This window comes from Martes martes (genome assembly GCF_963455335.1).
Source record: "Martes martes genome assembly, chromosome: 4".
NCBI classification, from domain to species: domain Eukaryota; kingdom Metazoa; phylum Chordata; class Mammalia; order Carnivora; family Mustelidae; genus Martes; species Martes martes.
In genome coordinates, this window is record NC_137891.1 from 19,624,511 (window position 1) to 19,648,177 (window position 23,667).

At 43.5% G+C, this 23,667-nt stretch overlaps 1 protein-coding gene across 3 annotated transcripts in view; it reads right to left on the reverse strand.

Moving 5' to 3' along the window:
- DEPTOR (DEP domain containing MTOR interacting protein) overlaps positions 1 to 23,667 on the reverse strand; it is a 131,412-nt gene that overhangs the window by 32,664 nt on the left and 75,081 nt on the right. For all 3 annotated transcript variants that reach the window (XR_013966688.1, XR_013966689.1, XM_080800925.1), the window contains exons 5-8: positions 10,690 to 10,875; positions 8,437 to 8,571; positions 3,521 to 3,591; positions 1,507 to 1,611 (exon numbers count right to left, since the gene is read on the reverse strand). Coding sequence is in view for 1 of the 3 variants with exons in the window: in XM_080800925.1 (XP_080657051.1) it covers positions 1,507 to 1,611; positions 3,521 to 3,591; positions 8,437 to 8,571; positions 10,690 to 10,875 (497 nt within the window). In the remaining 2 variants the exon portion in view is untranslated. The remainder of the gene's footprint in view (positions 1 to 1,506; positions 1,612 to 3,520; positions 3,592 to 8,436; positions 8,572 to 10,689; positions 10,876 to 23,667) is intronic.

Consider the following 23,667-nt stretch of genomic DNA (forward strand, 5'->3'; position numbering starts at 1 on the left):
TGGTGACTACCCTTACCCAGGTGAGCCCCGAGTCATCTACAGAATTATCAAATCAGTATGCTGTCCAGCTGGAACTACTATAACATTGTACTTAATTATACTCCGATTTAAAAAGCTTAAAAAAACCAACATATATATACACATACACACATATGCAAACACACATATATCCTTACATATAGATGTATGTGTGTATATGTATATACATAATATAAGAAGTCGGAAGATAGAAATTAAAATGTGAACAGGACTATGCTTTACAGTATATCAATCACACCCCAATAAAACCGTTTAAAGTTAATGTAGGGGGGCCTGGGTGGCTCAGTAGGTTAAAGCCTCTGGCTTCGGCTCGGGTCATGATCCCAGGGTCCTGGGATCGAGCCCCGCATTGGACTCTCTGCGCAGCAGGGAGCCTGCTTCCCCCTCTCTCTCTGCCTGCCTCTCTGCCTACTTGTGATATCTGTCAAATAAATAAATAAATAAAATCTTTAAAAAATTTAATGTAAATAGTGGTTACATCTGAGTTTTGAAAGATTACAAGCAATTATTTTCTTCTGCTGGTATTTTCTACATTTTCTACATTTTCTTCTGTTGTATTTTCTAGATTTTCTTGACTTTATATGCATCACTTTAGAACCATAAAATATTGAAAGTTATTTTCAAAAATCTTCCACAATTCATTCAATTTGTTTGATGTTTGTGTCATTCTCTGCACCTTATAAAGAGTTTCCACATATTTAACAGCAGAAGGAAATATATTACTTGAGAAAGGATAAAACGGGTTCTGAGGTAGTTACAGGACTTGTTCAATGTCAAAGATCTAGAAATTAGCAGAACCAAAATGGGAATCCCAGATCTCCTCTTCCAAATCCCATGACTTCTGTTTTCTTCTGCTCACTGCTTGCTGCCTCCCATGGTCTAAGCATGTTCCACTGACTGCATAAATGCCCCCAAAGTATACTTTTTATGGAACCAAAGCAGTAGAGTTATCATATAAGACTTGAGCAAAAAGTGGGGCACCTGGGTGGCTCAGTCGGTTAAGCATGTGCCTTTGGCTCAGGTCATGATCCCAGAGTCCTGGGATCGAGCCCTGCACTAGGCTCCTTGCTCAGTGGGGAGCCTGCTTCTCCCTCTCCCTCTACCTGCCTCTCCCCCTGCTTGTACTCTTCCTCTCTGGGTCAAATAAATAAATAAAAATCTTAAAAAAAAAAAAAAGACTTGAGCAAAAAAGCTACTATTTTTTGTTCAAACTCAGTACTGGTGGAGGGGAGGGATGAGACTAACCAAGCAAAGGCCGGAGACAAATGAGGCCCCATCAGAGTGACAGGAAACCTTTTCCTCCTGGTGGCCACATCACACACTCTTGGCTTCAATTCAACCCTCTTCAGAAAGGGTAAAGGAAACTTCACCAAAATGGGACCAAACCACTCAGGGAGGGAACGTACAGATGGAAACAAACAACGAAACGAGGCTAGAGGTGTTCAGACATTGCCCAGTTGGAGGTACCTTCATTCCCGCCGCCGCTGCCGGGCCACTGGGGTCCACGGCCTGGATGTGGCATGGCTTACTTCCTCGTACCACAAAGCCCCAACCCACGGCGTCACCAACAATCTGGAGAGGAAAACCACAATCAGCAATCGGCAGATGGTCTCTAGCAATTTGCCTGTCCTTCCAAGAGAAAGAAAACCAGCCCAGGATTAAGGTGGCGTCCTGACATCTCTCTCCTCTGTTCTATCTGAACCTTGTGGGAGAACATGACACTTTGCTTCTATCCCAAACACAGGCATATCAATGTAGAAAGGGGGGGGGGTCAAGAAAATACCTTTTTGGCAGAAAGAAGCTTCCTCTGTGAGGTGTACTCATCAGTACATAACCAGCAGATCGCCTCGTTCTTAGGCTGCTATGCAATTTACTATCAGACTCCAATGGAAAATTTAGAAGATCGTGAAAACACGGTTGAAATTTCTCTCTAGCCCCAAGTTCTGTTCCAAGTTTATTTTTTTTCCCCTGGATCCAATGATACTTTCCTGGTGATCTTGCTATATCCATGAAGTCCAAAGGAACAATTTAAATTACCAACGGTGTGGAATATGAAGAGTTTTGGCTTTTTTGAAACACAATTTTGTCTACCAAGAAAAGAGTGTGAATAAGTACTTAAAGTTCACAATTTACAAGGAGGGGCTGTTCCAAAAGTGTTTGAAACTAGAGGGTGCCTTTTCCTATAGAATCACCATACTTGGCAGTTACATTCCCTGGGCAGCTCCCAGACATGTCTCTAATACATACCCAACTAAAATGCAGAAGACACACGTTCACAATTACTAGCAATGAGGGCATTTGCATTTAAAACCAAAGAGAAATACTTATAAATATAATCAACTGTTTCTCGTATGCTTGAGACTGATGCAAGGCAGGAAAGCAAGTGCAATTTTGGTGAACATTCTCAAAAAAAAGTTTAGGCCTTCCATTGGCTTTAGGTTTTGCTGGTTACTAGTTCCTTATACCTAATTCACTTCCCAAATATAGTTTATCTTTTACAGACATATTTCCAATGCATTTTTTCATATTGATGGGCTAGGACTGACCCCATCTTTATTTTAACTCCTCAGTGCCCAGAATGTGAGGCAGGCCTTGGCAAATATTTGAGAAAGAGAGAGAGAGTGCAAGCACAAGCATGAGCAGGGGGAGAGGCAGAGGGAGAGAGAAAGGGAGAAGCAGACTCTCTGCTGGGCAGGAAGCCTGATGTGGGGCTCGATTCCAGGCCCCTGGGATCCTGAGCTGAGCTGAAGGCAGACTCTTAACCAACTGAGCCACCCAGGTGTCCCCCAAAGTTAGAAGACTGAAGGAAGAGTAGAAGTGCCTTCAAGGGCGTGTCCACGTGGTTTTGTGCAGAGACTGAGAGAAAGAGGCGGAGAATGGAGAGTGCGTGAGGTTCTGTCAAGCAAAGCACTTTTATTCTGTTTAAAGAAAGCCAGTGGGGCTGGTAGTTCTAGAAGGAAGCCTGGAGGACCTCCAAGAAGGGGCAGGTGGCCAGGAGGGGCTCACAGGTATGCAGTGCTCCAAAATCCGAGGCTTGTATAACTCAAGACATGTTCAGCATTGTCAAAAGCACCATTACTTGTGGTAGAACAGATTATCCCATAGTTTTCTTTTCTCCCCTAAAGACTCCTCTAACGTCTTAAATGAATTTGGGGATTAACTGTAACACAGAAGGAATTATTGGCATTATTTGCACTGCCATTTGCCTTAAAGTCTGTAATTATATCAGACTAAATATATAGTGGAAACCTTTTCTTAAGGGCACATCAAAAGGAGTTTAAAATGCTGTATTAATCAAAATCATGTCAAGTCCTAATGCATTTTAGTGCCCAAGGGTCAAGAAAATCTACTCTCATAATAATGCCAAAACAAAAGGGAAATTAGAAGGTTTTCAACTCTGTCCCTAAGCTACACACTGATTCACTGACATGTTGACATGGCACAGAGAGAAAGCACGAGAAAAACCAAATGAGGAGCCTACCGTGAATGTCTTCCTTGCGTACGGAGCCCCGGGAGTCAGGAGTTCCTCCGAAGTTACGGGTCTCTTCAACACTGTAAGACAGACACAAGGTCAAGGTGCAAACCCCTCTGGTCATTTGTTCATTCATGTAGCGGATATTTACTGAATGCCTCGTATGTGACCGTCCACCAACAAGCATGGCAAGGATCCCCACCTCACAGTGTATCTTTCTAGCCAAACAGAGACAGAAAACATGAGCAGGATGATTAACCCTAAGCCCAACTTCGAGACTTCTGGGAAGAAGAAATGGCACAGGACTGCGTTGATATTTTTCTATCAAGAAAAAGTTTTCTAGTGCTCATGCTTCTTTCTTTTGAATCCTGACGTGTATTCAACAGGACAAGGTTAAGAGAGAGACTTGACTCCAGTGGTCCGATAGCCATGTTTCAAGAGCTACCCCCCACAACATACGGCACACATCTCATCTCACTCACGGAAGCTTTACTTATTTCCTGATCGATACCCTGGACTACATGGACACGCTCACTGCCTCTTGCCCTGAGGAATGGTGCTAGAGGAATGTTAAGCATATTCAGCGTGTGCTAGGCTCCACGCTAGGTGCTCCAAATATATTATCTCATTTAGTCATCACAAAAGCTATCTAGCTAGGTTCCACATTATCCCTATTTTATTAGTGAGAGACTGGAGGTTTAGAAAAGTTAAATAGCTTTGTCCAGGATCTCAGCCCTCATGGGTAGCAGAATCAGGATTCAAACTCGGGCATTGAATACCACGGCCCAGCAGCCACTGCGACATGGGTCCTCCCATGCTCTCTCTCCATGAGCAGAAGGCTGGGCTCAGAAACTCCAGAAGGCAGTGGTGAGCTGTCCTCCCAAGACATCTATTGTTATCAGCTCACTGCTGTTGCCCAGCAAGATGGCAAAGCCAGCAGCCAATCCCTGACTTGCAGGTGGCCTGAAATTCTGCCAATACCGTAGTCCCTCCTTATCTGTGGGGGACACATTCCAAGACCCCCAGTGGCTGCTGGAAGCCACGGGTAGCACTGAGTCCTAGAGATACTACATTTTTCCCTACGTGTACATATTCATGATCAAGTTTATTGTAGAAATGAGTCACAGTAAGAGATTAACAACAACATCAACAGTAAAATAAAACAGAACAATATGCCGTAATGAATGTCTCCATCCATCCTGGGCTCACTAAGAACTTGAGAGGGGACTGCTATGGCCATCCAGGGAAGCCAGTGAATGGGGACCCAGGGAGCCTCCTTACCTAGTTAGACAGAGATCATGACCTTGGGTATCCCAAAGAAACATGAAGGGCCAAGACCAAGCCCCTAACCTGGCAAAGTGCCAGCCTTTGGTTCCCTTGGCTGGCAGCATTCAGAGGTCAGGGGCCAGTCCTGGAACAAGGGTACAGCAGAAAAAGATAAGGCAGCACAGGGCAAGACCTCGATGACCCACCAGGAAGCATGGCCCTAACAGACCCTCTCTCTGTCAAAGGCAATGAAGTGCTTCTCGTTGAGATGACAGGTGGCTGGGATGACTGGTTGCTTTTATAAAGCTCATAAAAGAGAACATGAATTTACATTCTCCCCAAAAGAGGGAGCAGGTTGAATATCAAAGAAAAGAACCTCTCAGATGAACAGGAGATAAGAAAAGAGGTCCACAGTTGAGAACTTAGACTTTTTAATTTCCTATCAGACAAGTCCCCCCTCCTCCCCAAAACCACTTCTGGGTGTATGAATTTGGATATAGAAAGCACACTGTACTGTAATATCTATTATTACTGTAATATTACCATGATATTACTATATTATTACTGTAATATTACTGTCCACTTCTTTAATATACATAATCTTTCTTTTTATTGAGCTATAATTGACATCTAAAACTATATTAGTCTCAGGTTACAGCATCATGGTTCAATATATGTATGTATTTTTGGCAAACCATCACCACAACAAGTCCAGTTAACACCTATGAACTCACATAGTTACAACCTTTTGTTCTCTTGTGATAACCTTTAAGATTTATTTTCTTAGCAACTCTGAAATGGACAACACAGTAGTATGAACTGTAGGGGTCATGCTATATATTACACCCTGGGACTTACTTATTTTCTAATGGAAATTTGTACTGTTTGCCCATCTTCACCCGTTCCTCTGGCAACGACCAATCTGTTCCCTGGATATGTGAGTTTGGGGTTTTGTTTTTTTTTTTCCCATTTTCATTCCTCATATAAGTGAGACCACATATTTGTCTTCCTGTTTGGCTAATTTCACGTCACATAAGACTCTCAAAATCTACCCATGTTGTTGCAAATGGAAGGATTTCCTTCTTTTTTTTTAATGACTCAATGATATGCGGTTGTGTCATATCCCTCATCTTGTATCATCCATTCATCCAGCCATGGACCCTTAGGTCATTTCCGTGTCTTGATTATTGTAATAAGGATGTGACGAACGTGGACATGTGGATAACGTTTCAAGCTTCCGTTTTCCTACCTTTGGATAAATACCCAGCAGCAGAATTGCAGGATTATATGATGGTTCTCTGTTAGTTTCCTGAAGTCCCCTCATACTACTTCCCACGGTGGCTGCATCCATTGACACTCCCACCAACAGTGCACGAGGGTGCCCTTTTCTCCACGTCCTCGCCAACACTTGTTATTTCTTGTCTTTTTGACAATAGCCATTCTAACAGGTGTGAGATCATAGCTCGTCATGGTTTTGAATCACACTGTACTGTGATATTTGACCACCATACTAATAAAATAAAATAAATTATAAATTAAAATATTTTAATACACTTGCCCTTTCTTCTGTTGAAAAATATAGAAATCTTGAAGCCCATGGAGTTATCCTTTAGCTTTCTCTTTTTGTGTCCTTTGGAAGTTATTTGCTCATTACAAGAACATCAATCATGGTAATATCTGGTAGTTCTTTTTTTTTTTTTTTTTTTGGCTGGCTTAGGGCATTTATACACAGTACTAAAAAAAAATACATCCAGATGTAAATATAATGATTAACTTTAAGTGCCTTACTGTGAAGCCCTGATTATCTGCTTGAGAAAAAAAAAAAATCACACATGAGCTCACTGCACCCTGGGAACCCTCCCAAGAGTTAGGGAGAAGCGTGTCAGAATATGGGTAAGATGTAGGATTTATGAAGCACAGTTAAGACAATTGGGACAACCACAATGGAGACCCAAAAAAGGCAACCTGACCTTTCTTTGTTGCCTGCTTATCAGCATACTTTCCCCTTTGAGCCAAGGGGCGAGAAGAAAGAGGAGACAGGGCAAACCCACCCAGGAAAGGTGGATGTGTAGTTCATTTAAGTGATTAACACTTTGCTCCGACTCTACCATTGTATGCAAATGCAAGCAAGAAAAAAATGGCTTTAGCCTGGCTGACCCTTTTCTGAAATTGAACTCTACGGCTTCTAACGCTAGGTTACACGTGTCAGATTTCGATCTAGGCTTCAAAAAGCCTATTTCTAAGAATACGTCCTGCCTTCTCATTCTACTGTATCAGCAGTGCTCGTTCATTGGAAAACACATGGGGGCTCGATGATTTTCTAGCCAGAGTCAGTGTGGAGGCCAGTTTCTTCATTCATTATGATTTTACTCTTTCAGCTAACCCTCCAGAAGGTAGCAAAAAATGGTAAAATAGGTAAAATACCCATTTGCCTAGATAACAGCCTTACATAACAGTTTCTCCTAAAGCCCTTTGACCAATATCTATTTGTCCTTACTAACATGTATATTCTCTGCCCCCTCCCAGAGAGATGATGGGTTCACGGAGGGAAGGGGTCATGATCTTCCATCTTTATACCCCCAAATGTGGTGATGAGAGAACAACATGAGCCAAAGGAACAAAGTCCCTTCCCTGAAGGTGATATACTGGACAGGGCGTGAAAAAAAGGGAGTTGAGGGTGTTTTCAAGGCAGTGACTATTGGCACGATGGACCATGCAATCTAACCCCGGCAGAGCGGTGGGTAAGGGGCAGTGAGAAGCCGGCTGTATCTGGGAGTTACAGGAACCTGCGGACTGAAGAACCGACGGCGTCAAGGAAGAAATGTTTTTAAGCACGAGCTCATCACCCATCTTTGGGTCTAAACTTTTCTTTCTTTTTTTTTTTTTTTTTAATTTCTTTTCAGCATAACAGTATTCATTGTTTTTGCACCACACCCAGTGCTCCATGCAATCCATGCCCTCCCTAATGCCCTCCACTGGTTCCCCCAACCTCCCCCCCCCCCCCCCCCCCGCCTTCAAAACCCTCAGGTTGTTTTCCAGAGTCCACAGTCTCTCATGGCGCCTAGACTTTTCTTTCCGGAACGTAAAGGCCATGCAGTTCGATGCGTAGGATCAGAAACCGCAAGGCACCAGGAGTCATTCTCAGAGAGCGCAGGGTTTGCACAGATCCGTGCCTCTTTTTTTGGGGGGGGGGTGCTGGGACCCAAAAGATCTTTGCATCGGCACAAACCCTCTTAGGACCGTGCGGCTTCTCCCGGACGCCGGGGCGGCCGATATCTTCCACTGTCTTCCCAACCGCCTCTGGAAGGAGCTGCCTTGCCCAAAGTCCTGCCCTCCTCCCCAGGGGCAGCTGACATCGAATGACTGCTCAAAAACGAGGGCTGACAGGCCTGGCCATGTCACCCCAAGCTGGGACAACTCTGAAGGGCCACCCCGACTCCAGAGCTCCCCCTGGAGTCAGTGGGGCAGCCTGACCCTCTCTCTGCCCAAACCTCCATGTTTCCCTTCCGCTGGACGGGATGCTGGCACCAGATTCCCACTCACGAGTCTCCCCCCACCCCGTTTGAAACTCTGCTGCCCCGGACGACCCCGCCTGCACACCCGCCCCCCCTCCACCCCCCAGTCACTGCCAGAAACGGGGCTGCCTTTCGGCCACTCACCGGACTTGGGGTTGCAGAGCACCGGGGGGCTGCTGCTCAGGGTGGGGCTGCTGCTGAAGTAGCCGCTGCTCCCACAGCTGCTCATGCTACTCCTCCGCACGGCAGACACGATCTTGATCTCCTTGCTGGGGCTGACTGTGCGGGCGGGAAACACAGCGGGTCACGGGGGCGCTCGCCTCCCCTCCCCAGCGCACCCCGGCTTGCCGCCGCCACACACCACCAGGCCAGTCCCGCCGGCCAGGAAAAGGCACCCTGGCCTTGGAATCAGAAAAGCAAGAATTTGGGCACCTGGGGGGGCTCCGTCGGTTAAGCAGGGGCCTTCGGCTTGGGTCCTGATCCCAGGATGCTGGGATCCAGTCCCGCCTTGGGTTCCCTGCTCAGCGGGGAGCCTGCTTCTACCTCTGTCCCTACCCCCTGCTTGTGAGCTCTCTCTCTCTCTCTCTCTCTTAAATAAATAAATAATCTAAAAAAGGAAAGAAAGAAAGAAAGAAAGAAAAACAAGAATTTCAACTGCAGTCTGCTTCTCGTTTCAGTTCTTGGAGCCTCAACTTCCCCAGCTGTGAAGTGGGAATAATGTGATCCCACGGGATGGGTAGGAAGAGTGTATTATATCATGAATGGGAATGTACTCAGGCACATAAAATGTTATTTTATGCACTGAGCAGTCCCTGGAAGGATGTAAATTACCTCCCAGTCCCTGGAAGGATGTAAATTACCTCCCGGCTTGACACTTAACAGATTAACAGTAATAATAAAGCCTCCTGATTTAATATGAAGTCACTAATCACCCAGAGCCATGGACGAGGGAGATTAAAACGTAAGACCACATATTTAGCTCTGAAAGTGTATGTGGGGCAGCAGTCGGGTCTGGTTCTCTTTCCCACAGAGTGCTTGGCTCTCAACAAGGGAGAGGAGAGAGGAAGGTGTACGGTCAAATGACAGAAGCCGCGGAGAGTCCCCGCTTAGTGCCTGGAACGTGGGAAACAAACAAATGCTGGCTTTTGTGGTGACCACGTCCCTTCTGTCCTCCTTTTCATCACTGTCACTTTCAGGTTCTATCGGGACCACAAGACACAGGCAGAGCTTAGTGCTAGAAGAGAACGGGAAGAGTTATTCTGCATTTGCAGAAGGCTGCAGCCCAAAGGGGACACACGCCTGGGGTGTGTCTGAGCACAGACTGGGCCCCTGACCAGCTGCTAGTCCTCACTTTCCCTTAGGGGCTCTTGCTTCCTTCTTTCTTCCACCCTAGTTCTGTCTGCGGGATGATGGGGGTTGGGGCAGAAGCACTGGAGTTAAGACAGAACTGGTGTGAGATCCGGCTCGTCCACCCTTTTCTAGCTCTGTAACCTTGGGTAAACCCCTCCACTGCTCCATGCCTCAGTTTCTCCACCCACAAAACGGGAATAAGAAAAGTCCTTTCTCTGAGGGTATAGTGAGAATTAAAGAGGAAAACTATGCAAGCAAGCTTAGCTCAGTGCCAGGGGGCACAGAAAGGTGTCAATATGGCTGCAAGGGTTCTCATTGCCTCCTGCTGTAAGTAACCAAGACACACATTTTCACTGTGCCCTGAGTTTCAGGCAAAGCCCAGATCATCCAAACCTTAGACCAACCAGTTTCTTGGGTCGATCCATGCCAAGTTTTCAGAGGAGTTGAAGATAGCCGTTTAAGCACTTCTGCTTCTTCAAAGAAGGGCACCTCAAGTTAACTTTTTCGGGATGAGCGGGGTTATCTTTGCCGACACCTGTCAGTGTCATTTCTGGCAGGGGTCACTGTAAATATGGGACTGTGTCCTAGCTTTATGAGCTCCTCTGCTTGCTTCTCACAATTTTTCTTTGTTCTGGGTCACCCCTTCATGCCGGGTTGACAATCAGTAGTCTTTTACTTCAATATGCCCTCACATGTCCTTATTCACTATTAAAACATAGAGCTTTTCAGTGCTCTGATTTAGAAAACTGGATCATTAATGATATGTAAGAATTGTTTATAAATGAAAAGTAAATAAGGTAGCATGAGAGCTTAAGAAAATTTCTATCACAAAAAAAAATACTTTGGTATAACTATGTTTTCATGACATCTAAATGGACTGCCCAGGAACAATATGGTCATGCTGGGTTTTTTTTTTTCCCCCATACTTTTTGGTTATGAATAAATAAAAAGGTGCCGGAGAACAGCCTTTCACAAAAGTGAGGCATCACTAGACTAGTTCTCAAAAGACAAACGCACGTGACCGCATACACAATGAAACTGACATACCGGACATAAAACTGGTAGATTTCCGATTGTCATGGCTCTGCTTCCTCAGGCAGAAGGGGCTGTCATGAGTTTCCTGAGACGAGGGCGATTTTTCATTGAGCAGCTCCATCAGTCTGCGCCTCCGCCGGAAGTTCATTCTGAACTGGTAGAGAAGGTTGCTGTCCACGAACGGGTGCTTGTTGGACACTGGGAAGGAGAAACAACAGACAGGCATGTCTGGTGTCCTGGCCACAGAGCACCACAGCCAGGAGACTCTATCCAGCAGGGGCAAAAGTCTTTGGAAAGAGTGTAATTCTCCAGATGCCACATGAGCTTGTAGTCCACACACCGTCCCAGGAGCTTTCCACGTGCCATGCACTTTAAAAATTTCCTAACCCATTCCTTGGGGGAAGCATTGCCTGACTTCACCCCCGATCTAAAGTCATACTCTTCCTGGTGTTGTCTGAGCCTCTATGCAACCTCCCACTGAGCACTTATCACACGGAGCCTGCATTGTCTGTTCACTTCTCTGCCTTGTCCACTCAGCTCTAGGCTCTCTGGGGCAGTGATCATGGCTTCATGTGGTCATGTGTCCCAGCGCTCAGCAAAATGTTAGTCTCATAGCCATACGTCCATTTGTTTTTAAACTTTTGATTTTGAAATGATTATAGACTCAAAGAAAGTTGCAAAAATAATACAGAGACTACATCTAATTTGTTTGTTTGTTTGTTTTGGTCGGGGGGGGGGGGAGGAGTCTATTTCTTTCTTCCAACTAAGTCCCTCTGCTTAAAGGCCCAGACTGTGTCTTAATCATTCTGTCAACCTGAAATCCTAGACTACCCGTGTTTGGCTCAGAGTAGGTGCTCAGTAAAAGACTGGTAGTGAACAAACTGTGATGGGTAGTAGTTGGGTAAGCAATATGTCCAGAACACAGCTAACTTTAGACTATTTATGGCTAGTCTGTGCAACAGAGCTCATTTAAACCAAGGTGTGGGTTCGTGGTAGGTCACGAAGAGGTTACTGGGGCATAGGAAATTGGAACATTAAGACAATGCATCTCTAGTCTTTCCTAAACTAAGTATAGTCCCTTTGAATGCTTTCCTTTATTCTGAAATGATATCATCACAGCTTTTTTGTTGTCCATTCACCCATCCAATTATTCAACTCATATTTATTGACTTAGGTTGACTACATGTTGTGTACATTTTTTGTCCTACAATTATGAAATGATGGTAAAAAGAGATAAAAGGTGTTTTTTTTAAGGTACTTATTTTGGTAATTTTTTTTTTTTGAAATGTGAAATTTTAAAATTCTGTAAATCACTAAGAAAATAATCTAACACAAACACTGAGAATCATATTAACTCATCTATCAATAATAGTAACCAGTACAGCAGCTTCTTTAGGTGTTTCACAAATAGCATCACATCCCTTCTGGCTCAACACCAGGAAGTGAAATCTAGGGTTATAGTTGTGTTTATCATGCACATTTGCTATGAGTAATTCTGGTTACATGAATATCCAAGCCTCAGAAAGGTGGGTCCCTTTTAAGAGCGTCCCCTGCTAACTTTTAACTTAGTGATTCACATGGTTGCTTCACTGTCTTTAAATGGTGACTAGTCCCTTTGGCTAAACGCATGATTTTGGCCACCAAGACAAATACACTTAATTCAGTGGTAGTTCTGCAATGTTCTTAATAAATGATGTCATTCTTCTTAATAAATGACGTCATTCTTGGATTCAGGAGATGCTGAATGCATCCTGGACCAAGAGATTAGCCAGTTACACTTGGCTATGATATCTACAAATAGTGGTTCTTTCGTGGGTAGTCAAATTCTTTTTTAATTTTTATTTATTTTTTAAATTTCTTTTCAGTGTTCCAGAATTCACTGTTTATGCACTACACCCAGTGCTCCATGCAATACGTGCCCTCCATAATACCCACCACCAGGCTCACTCAACCTTCCACTCCCCACCCCTCCAAAACCCTCAGATTGTTTTTCAGAGTCCACAGTCTTGCATGGTTCATCTCCCCCTCCAATTTCCCCCAACTCCCTTCTCCTCTCCATCTCCCCATGTCAAACTTTAATAATAAATTTATTTTATCGCTACATTCAACAATGCTGTTTTAATAAAATTTTGTAAAGAAGTTATTTATTTCTGGCAAACTTTTCGGAGTGTATTGAGATCTTTTAAATCCTCAAGTTGACTTAGGCAACAGTATCTTAAATTACAACCTGAAAATACACACTTCTGTATACATTTATGAATACTTACTGTTATCTCTTTGGAGTGTGACATATACAAAACATTGGCTCTGGTATAAATAAATACAGAAAAACACTCTAAATCCAACCAAATTTCAGAATGGCCAAAAGTACTTTAAAAAGTATTTTTAATTGAAGTGGAAATTTGGCTGCCAATTTAGTCTCCTTGGGCTTTAAATACCGAGACCTAGAGTTGAAGTCATACCTATGCTCCATTCTCCACCTCCCCAGCTCCCCACTACCTACAGCTCAGAGGGTAAATCTGGCATCTGAAATGAATGGGTTAAATTCAAATAGTCCTTATTCATCCTATTCCCTCTCCAATCCTGCAAATGACCTTAAATGTGACCGACCGAATCAGGGAAAACAAAAGTTGGATGAGACAGCAGACCACACTTGATAAGCATAATGCCAAGTGGACTGTAAGAACTCAAAAAATTAGACCTCTATTATTTTACAAGCACTGTTGTTATTTTTACAATTACCATCGTGTACTGATGATGATGCCATTTGGCTTATGGGAATTCAATTTTATGACACACGATATTTAATGCCCCACTTCCATTTTCAAGGGCTCATTTGGATTTTCACGCCCGAGGAGCAGCCACACTCTGTGAAAACGAAGAACTCTGTGTGTTCATCCTCCAGCTGGGTGGCTGGAACAGATGGGAGTCCAATTCTCCTCTCAGAATAGAAAAGTGACAATTGCATGTGTCACCTGCATTGTTTTCAATAAATTACGTGGCTTTTAAAAGGGTTCTTTTTTCCCTCTCTCTCTCATTAAAAGTTGGATGACATGAACACTGAATTTCAGGCATTTGCTTTGTTTGTGAGCATAGCCTTAGGTATAACAGAGATAAATGTAGTCACAAAATCTTGATGAGCACAGGTAGACGGCCACATTATAGCAACGATCAGTTGACACATGGCTTCCATTCATTGATCCAACAATGTGAGCACCTACTAAATCTCGCACACCATGCAGTTCTCTCTCTTAGTGCGGTGGCTGGACTATGACAACGTATCTGCTCCTCCTTTCAAAAACCAAAGACTGCTAAAAGAGACATTGCTTCATATAAGAACGAAACAATTAAGTTGGGACTCCATTACACACTCTCTTCGGCTGAGTAACTTTTAGAAACTAATATTACGCAATAAAAAGTGAAGGTTCTAGAGTTCAATGACCTCAGTTTTGATCTCAGTTCTGCCAACCTGACTAGCAGAGTGCTTTAGGCAACTTACCAAACTTTCAACTTTTCATGGCTTTGCTGTGAAGGAAAAATGGGATAATGGATGTGAGAGATTTGGAATGTTGTCTGAAATCTAGTGGTTTAATTCTTCTTGTTCTTAGACTCCTAAAGATTGACTGTAGCCTTCGATCATAAATTACATATGTAAAGTCTCAAGAAATAAACAATGGCTAAATGACAGGACAGTTTATATTCCAGAGAGAGAAAAGCATTGGTTCCTCCTACACTTTAACATGACATTCCCTATATTAAATACAAAAGCCATTTGCTACATAGGCAACTTACGCTTTGGTAAACACAGAAGAAATAACCTAAACTCAGGGGGAAAAAATTAAAGAGAAGGAAAGAAAAACCATTTAGGGGAAGGTGATTGGTGGCTCTAAAACTTGAGGTTGTTCCAATTCTTCACTTCTCAGATCCCAACACTGCACAGGGTTTTTATTTAAAGTAAATATTGTGACACAAACAATTTGACAAATTTTGTTCTTTGCTCCTTGAGACTATGAACCTCTAATCAGGAATAAATAAGGTGGAATATTCAAAGCTGACATTCAACACCTGGTTTTTCTAGTTGTGCTCTTTCAACTATAGTTATAATTGAAAAGTGATAATTATTTATCCATTCAATTTATAATTTCTGGGACTTATGAAGACTTTCCTTTTATATGGGACATTCCCAAGGGGCTTGACTCGGCTTGTATTAGATCAGACATAAAAATATGAGTAAAAGCAGGCACAGCCAGTAAGCTATAAATACAAGAGGACCTAACTGCTTAGGAAAGTGGGGGTTCTAGAAGCACTAAGCTCACAATGTTGTTGATACTTGGTAAAAGAAAAGAGATCCTGATTTGCTGCGTGGTTTTCCTTTTCAGAAAGCATGAGAGAAATGTTATAATGAAGTGACACACATAGATTCTTTTTGTAGACAACGTGGCTACATTTTTCTCTTATAGGTTTTGGGATGACTTTAGCAAACACAAAGAGACCTTGCAAGTGATTATCTACAAGAGGGGAAATTGGCTTCTTCACCACTGACACATAGAATCTAAACATGAATATAAAAATCTATCATCTTGAAACCTACACATTCAGCTGAACATAAAAGACATTTTAGGCTACTTATCTAGTCGGAGGGAGGAAGGTCACATACTTTCATTCATCCTTGAAATGTTTTCTGGCAAATGACATAACACAAGAGGCGTCATGAAACAAGCCCACTGAATCCAGCAGTGTGATGGGGAGGGGGGTTAGGAGGGAGGGAGGAGGAGAGAATGTGTAGTCACCAACTGCTCTTTGGATGGTATTTCATCAAATCTTTTTATTTATTCTTTAATTTTTTAAAAATTTGTTTATTTTTTTGAGAGAGTGTGAGCAGGGGGGAAGGGTGAGTCAGAGGGAGAGAGAGAATTTCAAACAGACTCCCCGCTGACTGCAGAGCCACCCAACTGGGGGGGGCACTCGATCCCAGGACTCCGAGATCATGACCTGAGCCCATATCAAGAGTCCGACACTCAACTGACTGAGCCACTCAGGCACCCAGGCACCTCCACCAAACCTTTTTAAAGGTGGTCTTGGATCTGGGATTACATAAGTAACTCGGCAGAGTGAAAAGAGGGCTTAAACAAAGTGGGGGAGGGATAATGGCTATCGCTATGAGAAGAACGATCAGCGAGGATGAGGCAGGGGCACCATACTGCAAATGCAAACTGGTGCCAAAGCTAAAAGTTCTTCCAGGTCACCTGAAGACAGGAGACCCTCAGCAGCTGCCCTGATAAGCATCCCTCAATGGTCCTCCGCAGAGCAGAGGTTGGTGTGGCTCACTGCTTCCCCTAGGGCACCCTGGTGAGTGAAGGATCATTTGGGACCATCCAGGCTGTCACTCCGTCCTACTCCTCACTCCATTTCCTCTTATTTGCTTTCTCATCTCCATTTACTGCATCCTAAAAGGACCATCCCCACCCCCCTCAACACTGTATTGTCATTGACAAGACATTGACAAGAGTACTGACCAAACCTCAAGGCTAAACAGGTGGTGGGGATCTAGTCCTCAGATTTAGGGTTTCTAAAAGACAAATAAAATGTGCATATGCAAATGCTGCACCTCCCTGCCAACAAGCCCAAAGCTTTCCGTTGTCTCCGTGTCCAGGGGAGGCTTTGCGGGCTTTGGCCTCCCTGTTCCTGCTAATTCACCGCCCTTCAGAGTCCAAGCAACTCATGTCGCTTGGTAGGCTGCAGATTTAAAAAACTGGCAAGACTAAAAAATATTGATACCATGCTTTTTAATCATGTGTTTGGTGGAAAACACACACTGAGAACTAACTACAACAGAAGATTAAAGCTATTTTTTTTTTAATCTGAGCTATACTTAAGGTCGTAATTACCCATCTCAAACCATCCTAAAGGAATGCAGGAGTTGAAAGAGCCCTGTTTCCCCAAGCAGCAGAAGTCCTTGATTCAAGAACATTAAGCAATTGTTTTTAAGTGCCTGTGGCACATAAGGACAGAGCGAGGTGCTTGGGATCCTAAACTCTTCAAACGGCAGTAACAACAGTGAGTCAGAGAACTAAAATAATTACTTCCTGAGCACCGACAACATTAAGTAGAGGATATGAAAACAGGAAATTGGTTTTAGGGTATAAAGTCCTATTAACTGATATTACTAAAACAAAACACTTCGCATTCACAAAGTTAGAACCCAATTACACTAACTTAATTGATTGAAGGGAGGAGAGGACGGGAAAGAGACAAGGAAGCAGGACAAAAGTCACCCCAGGAAAGAGAGCAGAAAAGAAGAAAATCAAAACATGACATTGTGATGGCATCAGTTCTGCATCTTCTGTGTCTCAGTGCCAGAAATACAAAGGTAATAAACAGACGGTAGGTCAAATAATGTTTTTTTCTTCTCTGTGAGTCATTAAATAATAGCTGGGTACGTTCCAAAAACTAGAACCTTCACTGTTAGTGATAAAACTCAAGACAAAGGGTATGTTTTTCAGAGACTAAATCATACCATAAGGGCAAAGGTCTAAAAACAAACTTATTTTGTCCAGGAAATGGAATACTGCACCTACAAAAGTCAATGAAAACCATTTTGTGACTCTGTTCTAGATCTTTTGGAATTGTTGGCATAAATCCAAAGGCCTCATGAAAGCACCTCTATGTTGATTGACTTAACATGTATGCATTCGGCACAGAGTATGGATAAGATACTGCATAAGACCAGAAAGGGTGAGGCCATCCACGTGATATCGAGCCCTCCCCACCAAGGCATCTGATCTTGTGGATATTGATGATAACAATAAATGAAAGTAACAATCGGCGAACATTTATTCAGGCTCACTCTGTGTGTGCCAGGTCCTCTGCTGAGCACATGCATGATTATATCATTCTGTTCTCACAGCAACACTATGAGAGAGCCGTTAGAATTATTCCCATTTTATAGATGAGAAAACAGGATTACACAAAGTAAATTTGCCCAAGGTCCCATCATTATTAACTGGAAGATTCAATTCAGAAATACTCTGGGGCACCTGGGTGGCTCAGTGGGTTAAAGCCTCTGTCTTTGGCTCAAGTCATGATCCCAGGGTCCTGGAATCGAGCCCCACATCGGGCTCTCTGCTCTTGCGGGGATCCTGCTCCCTTCTCTCTCTCTCTGCCTACCTCTCTGCCTACTTGTGATCTCTGTCTGTCAAATAAATAAATAAAATCTTAAGAAAAAAAAAAAAAGAAATACTGACAGATGAACTCTGGAACCCCACCCCTTACTCTCCTCTCTCAACTATCTCCCATCCAGAGATGTAACGCCAATGAAGAGGTAAATGAGCTTACCAACCCCAAACCCCAGCTTACCCCTCATTGATTCCTATCTCTAGTTTACAGAAGGCAGTTTGGACGGGCACCTTGTCCACAAAACTCTTCACCAGGACAGAACATTTGTTACCTTGGAATTGCTCATCGAAAGGATAGAATGATGACATAGAAAACACTGGTCTGTTCTCAGAGGGCCCTTGGCTGAACAGCAGCTTCACTCTTTTTTTTTTTTTTTTTAAAGATGAACTGCATTGTATTTGTCCAAAGAATACAGACAAGTTTTTTCCACTATCCATTACACTCAGCCTGAGAAGATACAGCCAGAATCTTCAAAGATGATTCATCTTTGATACTCATGTTTTATCCAGGGCTGGATACCCAGTCTTTACTAAGTTACTTAACTTCCCTGAGCTCCAGCTGCATTCATCTGGAAAACTAGTTGAAGAAATAACAGAACGACATAGGTAAAGGGCCTGTTATAGTTTCTGGGCCAGGGGCGCTCCAGTAACATTGGCCATGTGTGGGTTTTCTGGAAGGCCCAGGGCTGTCAGGGCCTTAAAAACCTTTTCATGGTTTAAGCCTCTGCAGGCTCCACCTACGGAGCAGAAGCATCTGGAAACAACTCTAGGTGCTCTGGAAGAAAAGGAGGCACCCAGCTTAAGCCAGATCAATTCAGCAAGGCCACCAACATGGAGAAAAGCATCCAGCCGGAGGTTGGAGGGATCAGAATAAAATGCTACCCAAGAAATATGAAGTGTGAATGCCCACCACAGCCTCATTCCCAGATGGCATTTTCTAACTCTTTCCAGAAAGGTTACCACAGAACCTGATGGTGCTTCACTGTCAAGTAATTTGTCAGGTGTTTTTTTATGACACTGAAGAGTGCAGCATCTTTGAAGTAGGAAGAAGCAGATGTTCAGAAAAGGAAGGAATCGGTGGTGAGATTTAGAGGTTTTTTTTTAAAAAAAATGGTCTATATTGTTTATATCTGTACCCACCTTTTCTTAAACAAAAAAAGGTATAGGAAAAAACCTTGCATGCTTTTTTTTTTTTAAATAAGCTTTGTATTTTGAAATCTTCTTAGATTTATAGGAAAGCAGTAAAGATAGTATAGATAGTCCCCATCTACCCCAACACACCCTCATGTTAAGATAACCATGTGCAGTGGTCAAAACTAAGACGTTGACATTGGTACCCCCAGCAATTTCAAATCTCACTGAGAGCTACAAGACACTCTGTGAGTGGACGCAAAAAGGAAACTATCCCTCGGAAGCCCAGTTTCACAGGGAAGCGCATTTCACTGTGAAATGATAAAAGACGTTTGTCCTTGTGGATGACAACGCTAGCTGCTTATCCAAAACCCACTCTCTCTTTCTTCCTCCTTTATGACTTGCCCATGGCAGCAGTGTACCTGGGTCAAAGCATTCATTCGATCACTGATCGCCTTCCGCCAAGGGTTGACCATGTGGCCCAGTTCTGACCCTCATGATGTAGATGTAAGTGTTGAGAAGAGGCAACCTTTCCTAAACAAAAAGCCAAGTCTTGCTAGGTGACATCTCTCTGCCTTTCCATCTTCTCCCCGCCCACAGTACAGACATGAGGTCTGGCAAACTCTAGGAATAGCTGAGCAGAAATGGATGGGGCCTTATCCACCTCTTATCGGCCCAGGACTCCCCGCTCCCCACCTCTCCCTGGAGGAGCTCCCTGCCTGCGGCAGAAGGACCTCTCTCTTCAACCCGTCATTATTATGTTTTCTGTTATTTGTACCAAAACACAATCCTGATGCTGTTCCAGATGTAGGTCTGGAGACATGAAATCAAAAGCTTAAAAAAACAAATCCTTTCCATTTATTTGCAGCCCACACCTTACAATAAACTGCTTGGCTTGAAGCCAAGAGGGATTAGACATAAAGTCATGCAGGCAGAAGATATGCCTTCCAGCCACTCGGCTCTGATTCCCCTGGGACGGAACTGCTTATGGACATTCCTTGGGCCTCAATTTTCACATCGGCAGAAAAGAAATTACAATAACCTCATCTTTTATCCATTGCAAGTGAAATTCATAAACATATGGGGACACACAGATCTCTGAAATGCAGGTCACAATAATGCCAATGCACCATTAATAACTATCCTGCTGCCAGCAAAAATCCAAAAGAGCCCACAAGGAAGAGCAGGAGTTTAAGAAAGTGCTCCTGAACTTTGCATTACTTATTGGATAAGCACTTTCTGAGCAAAGAGGGAACCGCCAAGATCAAACCAGCCTAAGTGATGGCAGGCAACAGTTTCTGACTTGTGGAAATATTTAAAAATCAAAGGGAATATTTAAAAAACAGAAGAGAAAGAAAACATGTTTGTGAAATCAGTGTGCTGGGGAAGAGAGAATTATTGTTGCCATTCCAGAAACTTCCACGGCTGGCAACCAGCTCTGTGGGGGTGTCCAAACTGGCGTGGCAAAACAGAGATAACCAGGTGCTTCTTTGACGCAAACGTTTGGGTATTTAGCCACAGACAAAGATGTCTGAGATGAGGGGCTGAAAAATGACAAACACATTCCCCAGGATCCTGTCCTACCCTGTGATGGATTCAGAAAGGTCCAGAGCTTGGCTCTCTAGAATGACAGCCAAAGGACCCATGGGCCTGCCAAGGACTTAAAATGTGGCAGAGTCCGAATGGAGATGAGCTCTGAATTTTTATTATTATTATTATTATTTTATTAGTATTAGTATTAGTATTGGGGCTTAGATGGGGCTTGAACTCACAACCCTGAGATCAAGATATGAACTGAGATTAAGAGTCAGATGCCTAACTGGCTGGGCCACCCAGGCGCCCCTACACTGAATTTTAAAAGATTGAGTACAGAAAATAAGAATATTAAAGAGCTGATTGGGATCTGTCACGTTGACCATATTTTGAAATGATATTTTAGAGACGGTGACTTAACATAGATTATTGCGATTAAGTTCACCTGCTTCTACTGTTTTTACTGTGGCTCTTAGAAATTTTAAAAGTACATCTATGGATTGCATTTATGGCTTATATCATGTTCCTGTGGGAAACGGGATCAGTCTAGAGTAGAGGCTGATATGCCATAGGAACAGACCAGCTAGCCACCAGACAAGTTCATGCCCTTACGTGTGGCACTTTGAGAGCTATCTGTCGGAGAAGAGAACTCTTATCCCGAGCTTCTGACAGCTGAGTGATCGAGGGTTCTTGTTACTGCCGTCCCTTTTCCTGCCCCCCACACCATGTCCCCCATCCCAGTTCCTTCATTTTGATGTGGAAGCACGTTATGTTCCCACTTGGCAGGAATCCTTGTTTGCGATTATGCTCTCGGCAACTGTCAAAGATGATTTTAGAAAGACAGGAGCGAGCCAGTGGGCCAAACCAAAACCTACCCCTTCTCCCTGGGCATGGTGGCTTTGGTAATTTCCAATTGGACTGAAACTGTGCAGGAGCTGAAGGAGTGGCTACAATAAGATGGAGAGAATATAGATCCCGATATGCAGGCCTTGCTTGGATGGAAGGAGAGAGGAGGGAGGGTGGGCTCCTCCTTAGGTCCAATGTCATCACTGGGACAGAGAAGAAAGTGAAAGGAAACTTTTTAGAGAAAAGCTAGAGAAAATGTTAGAGCCTTTAAAATTTTATGTCAGTTTTAAAATAATTTACATAAATAATTTTACAAAAATATTACTCTCCAAATTTGACTAAATTTGGTTATGAACATTAATAAACATATTTTTTCAATTGTAATCTGGATGTGTGTGCATATGTGTGTAATTCCTTCATAACTTTTAACTTAATACCATTGCATAGTCACACCAATCAGAGTTGACATATGGTCAGTTTTACACCTAGCAATCACTCCCCAGTACAAATACGCTTTAGTTTACTTAGCCATTCCTGGCAGAATAGGGGAGGAGGTAGCTGGAGGAGGAGCTGGAGGCCCAAACACAAAACCACAATCCACACACACAGTCTGGGAGGGGAGTGTCAGCAAGGAGAAACTGAGTTAACATGAGCGAGCGTGAGTGGGTAAGGATCCTGAGCCAGGCGTGGCTAGTTGGGGACTTTCTAGAGGAATAACCACGAGAGACTGCAGGACAGCCACAAGGATGAAATGCTGTGAGAATAATCCTTATTAGTATCCAAGGAGAACCTGGGTCCCAGACATGAACCCTTGCTCCAATGTCCCAGTCTCCCAGCTGCAAGGGACTGCCACCAAAAACTCACTCAAGACTGACGCAGAGTCAAGAGCTAGAACAATGATCTGCGATGGAAAAGAGAATGGAGGCATTTCATTCCTTAAAGGAAAGCCTCTTAACTTTTTGTCCCACCCGCCTCCATTTTGCCTTGAGGGCAAGGGTCAAGCTCATGCCCATCAGTAGCCCGGACCTAACACCATGGTGGTGCTTTGTGAGCAGTAGAAGAGGGGAGGGGTGTATCATGATCAGCAACCTGAACTGTCTGTTCCACCCTGATATGCCTTTCTTTTTTTTTTTTTAATAATTTTATTTTATTTATTTGACAGACCAAGATCACAAGTAGGCAGAGAGTCAGGCAAGGAAAGAGAGAGAGAGGGAAGAGGAAGCAGGCTCCCCACCGAGCAGAGAGCCCGATGCGGGGCTCGATCCCAGGACCCTGGGATCATGACCTGAGCCGAAGGCAGAGGCTTAGCCCACTGAGCCACCCAGGCGCCCCCGATACGCCTTTCTAATAAACCCGAGACCTCTACATGTTCCACTAGAAATGACAACGGAAACCCAGCGAAGTCCTTAAATTACCACAGAACACCTAGCTGAGTAGTACTTAATACAAGATCGCATAGCTTCCATATACTTTAACTGCACAGCGATTGTGTTGTTGAACTTCAAGACTTCCTCGTGCTGTTATAAGAATGCTGCACCCGTGGGCGCCTGGGTGGCTCGGTGGGTTAAGGTTTCTGCCTTCAGCTCAGGTCATGATCCCAGGGTCCTGGGATTGAGCCCCACATCGGACTCTCTGCTCAGCAGGGAGCCTGCTTCCCTTCCTGCCTCTCTGCCTACCTGTGATCTCTCTCTGTCAAATAAATAAATAAAATCTTTGAAAAAATAAAAAGAAAAAAATTAAAGAAAAAGAATGCTGCACCTGGGTAAACTGAAGACTATGTATGGGCAGGACACAGGACAGTGAGCTATCAGGAGCGAGGCAGGAATTGGAATTGGTAGGACCACAGGTTTCAAGGCCAAACACTGTCTGTAGCCAGATCAGTGTCTGCGGACCTGATAAGTTATACTAATGTCAACTGAAAATGGAAATGTTTGCAGTTATGGCACTGTTCACAAAAGCCCTCTGTTCCTTATGCATTGTACTCTTTTGGAAAATTACATGAGATAAGGCTATCTCTCATTCCCTTCATATTTTCTAATACTTAAGGCTCAGTGTGGCTACAGACCTGTTTTCCTTTAACCAAAATCAACACTGTAATGTGTGCCAGTGCATTAGCCCTTGACTTTACCAAGCAACCTTGTTCCCTTCTGTTTGCGTTGCAGCAACATTCTGGCTGTGTACATTTTCCTTCTTGCTTTGGATTCAGTTATAATAAAAAGTAAAATAGAGTCAAAGTATATCAGAAGGCACAGTGGGATAATTCCCCACAATTCCAAATTGAGAAAATGAAATGATTTTTATTAGA